Here is a 1,120-nt window from a genome sequence, read left to right as displayed (position 1 = left end):
ATAACAGTATACAAACACCACTATGTATTCTTCCTCAACAAAGTGTTATATAAAGATAACAGTATACAAACACCACTATGTATTCTTCCTCAACAAAGTGTTATATAAAGATAACAGTATATAAAACCACTCTGTATTCTTCCTCAACAAAGTGTTATACAATGATAACAGTATATAAACACCACTCTGTATTCTTCCTCAACAAAGTGTTATATAAATGTTATTAACTGAATGAAGTTGTTTATTTTTTGTTATATAAACAACACACACGTCTTTCTTCAACGTGTGAAGAGTGTTTCTTTGCTATCATTCTGTAATAAATAACTGGTAATGGCATTCGTTAGCAGGGAAGATACGAAAACAAACATATAGGTTACATTTACAGTAGCTTTCATATAGTGTTCATAAATTGAAGCAAAGTCTAATTTACTACGTTAATTATCCTATTAGAAGATTACAGTTTTTTAGGTAGTTCTTGCTATATGTTATGATAAAAGTGCTTTCGTATGGAATTTGAACTAAACAATTTGTAAACAAAACGGTGTTCCAAAATCATAAGGAAATACTGCCTTCAAACAATCAAAGAATAATAATCTTAGCCTAATGTCAAGCCGTTGCTTTGTTTATAGTTTTAAGTATACCAATTTTTTTATCTATTTATCAAAGTTATGTTGATCCATACATTCAGTAACTTCGATACTTACAAATAATATAAAATAACTTACCTTTTCATGTTTATTCGCAAGCGAGTGATACTCGCCGCCGACACGTGCAAGAAAGTTTGCAGTGATAAACAGTCCAACAACAACGAGTATAGTGTTTCCAGGTAACCGTTGCCATGGACTTCCACGTGGTACCAGTATAGGCAGAGTATTCGTGCCCATAGCGAGGCCTGGCACCACACCTTGTTCAAGAAATATTCAGCAGTAAAGTTTCAATATACATGTTGAACAGTTTATTATTATTTAAGGTTTGAAGGGTGTTTTCAAAAATCACTTCCTACGTTAACACATTGCACGTTGGACAATATTATTTACAATTCTCGTACTTTGATGCTTAACAATCTTATTGAATCTATCATTAATATATTCACGCAAAGATAACCCTAATAGACCGTATT

General features: G+C 32.0%; 1 protein-coding gene across 1 annotated transcript in view; it reads right to left on the bottom strand.

The window, feature by feature from the left end:
- Window positions 1-884, bottom strand: part of LOC111087592 (connective tissue growth factor-like) — a 55,105-nt gene extending 54,221 nt beyond the window's left edge. Inside the window, exon 1 of the mRNA XM_022394754.1 lies at window positions 726-884. Within this exon, the coding sequence (XP_022250462.1) occupies window positions 726-884 (159 nt within the window). The remainder of the gene's footprint in view (window positions 1-725) is intronic.
- Between the last annotated feature and the right edge of the window lie 236 nt (window positions 885-1,120).

This window comes from Limulus polyphemus, unplaced genomic scaffold, assembly GCF_000517525.1.
Source record: "Limulus polyphemus unplaced genomic scaffold, Limulus_polyphemus-2.1.2 Scaffold2344, whole genome shotgun sequence".
Lineage (NCBI taxonomy): Eukaryota > Metazoa > Arthropoda > Merostomata > Xiphosura > Limulidae > Limulus > Limulus polyphemus.
This window is presented reverse-complemented; position numbering and strand designations above follow the sequence as displayed.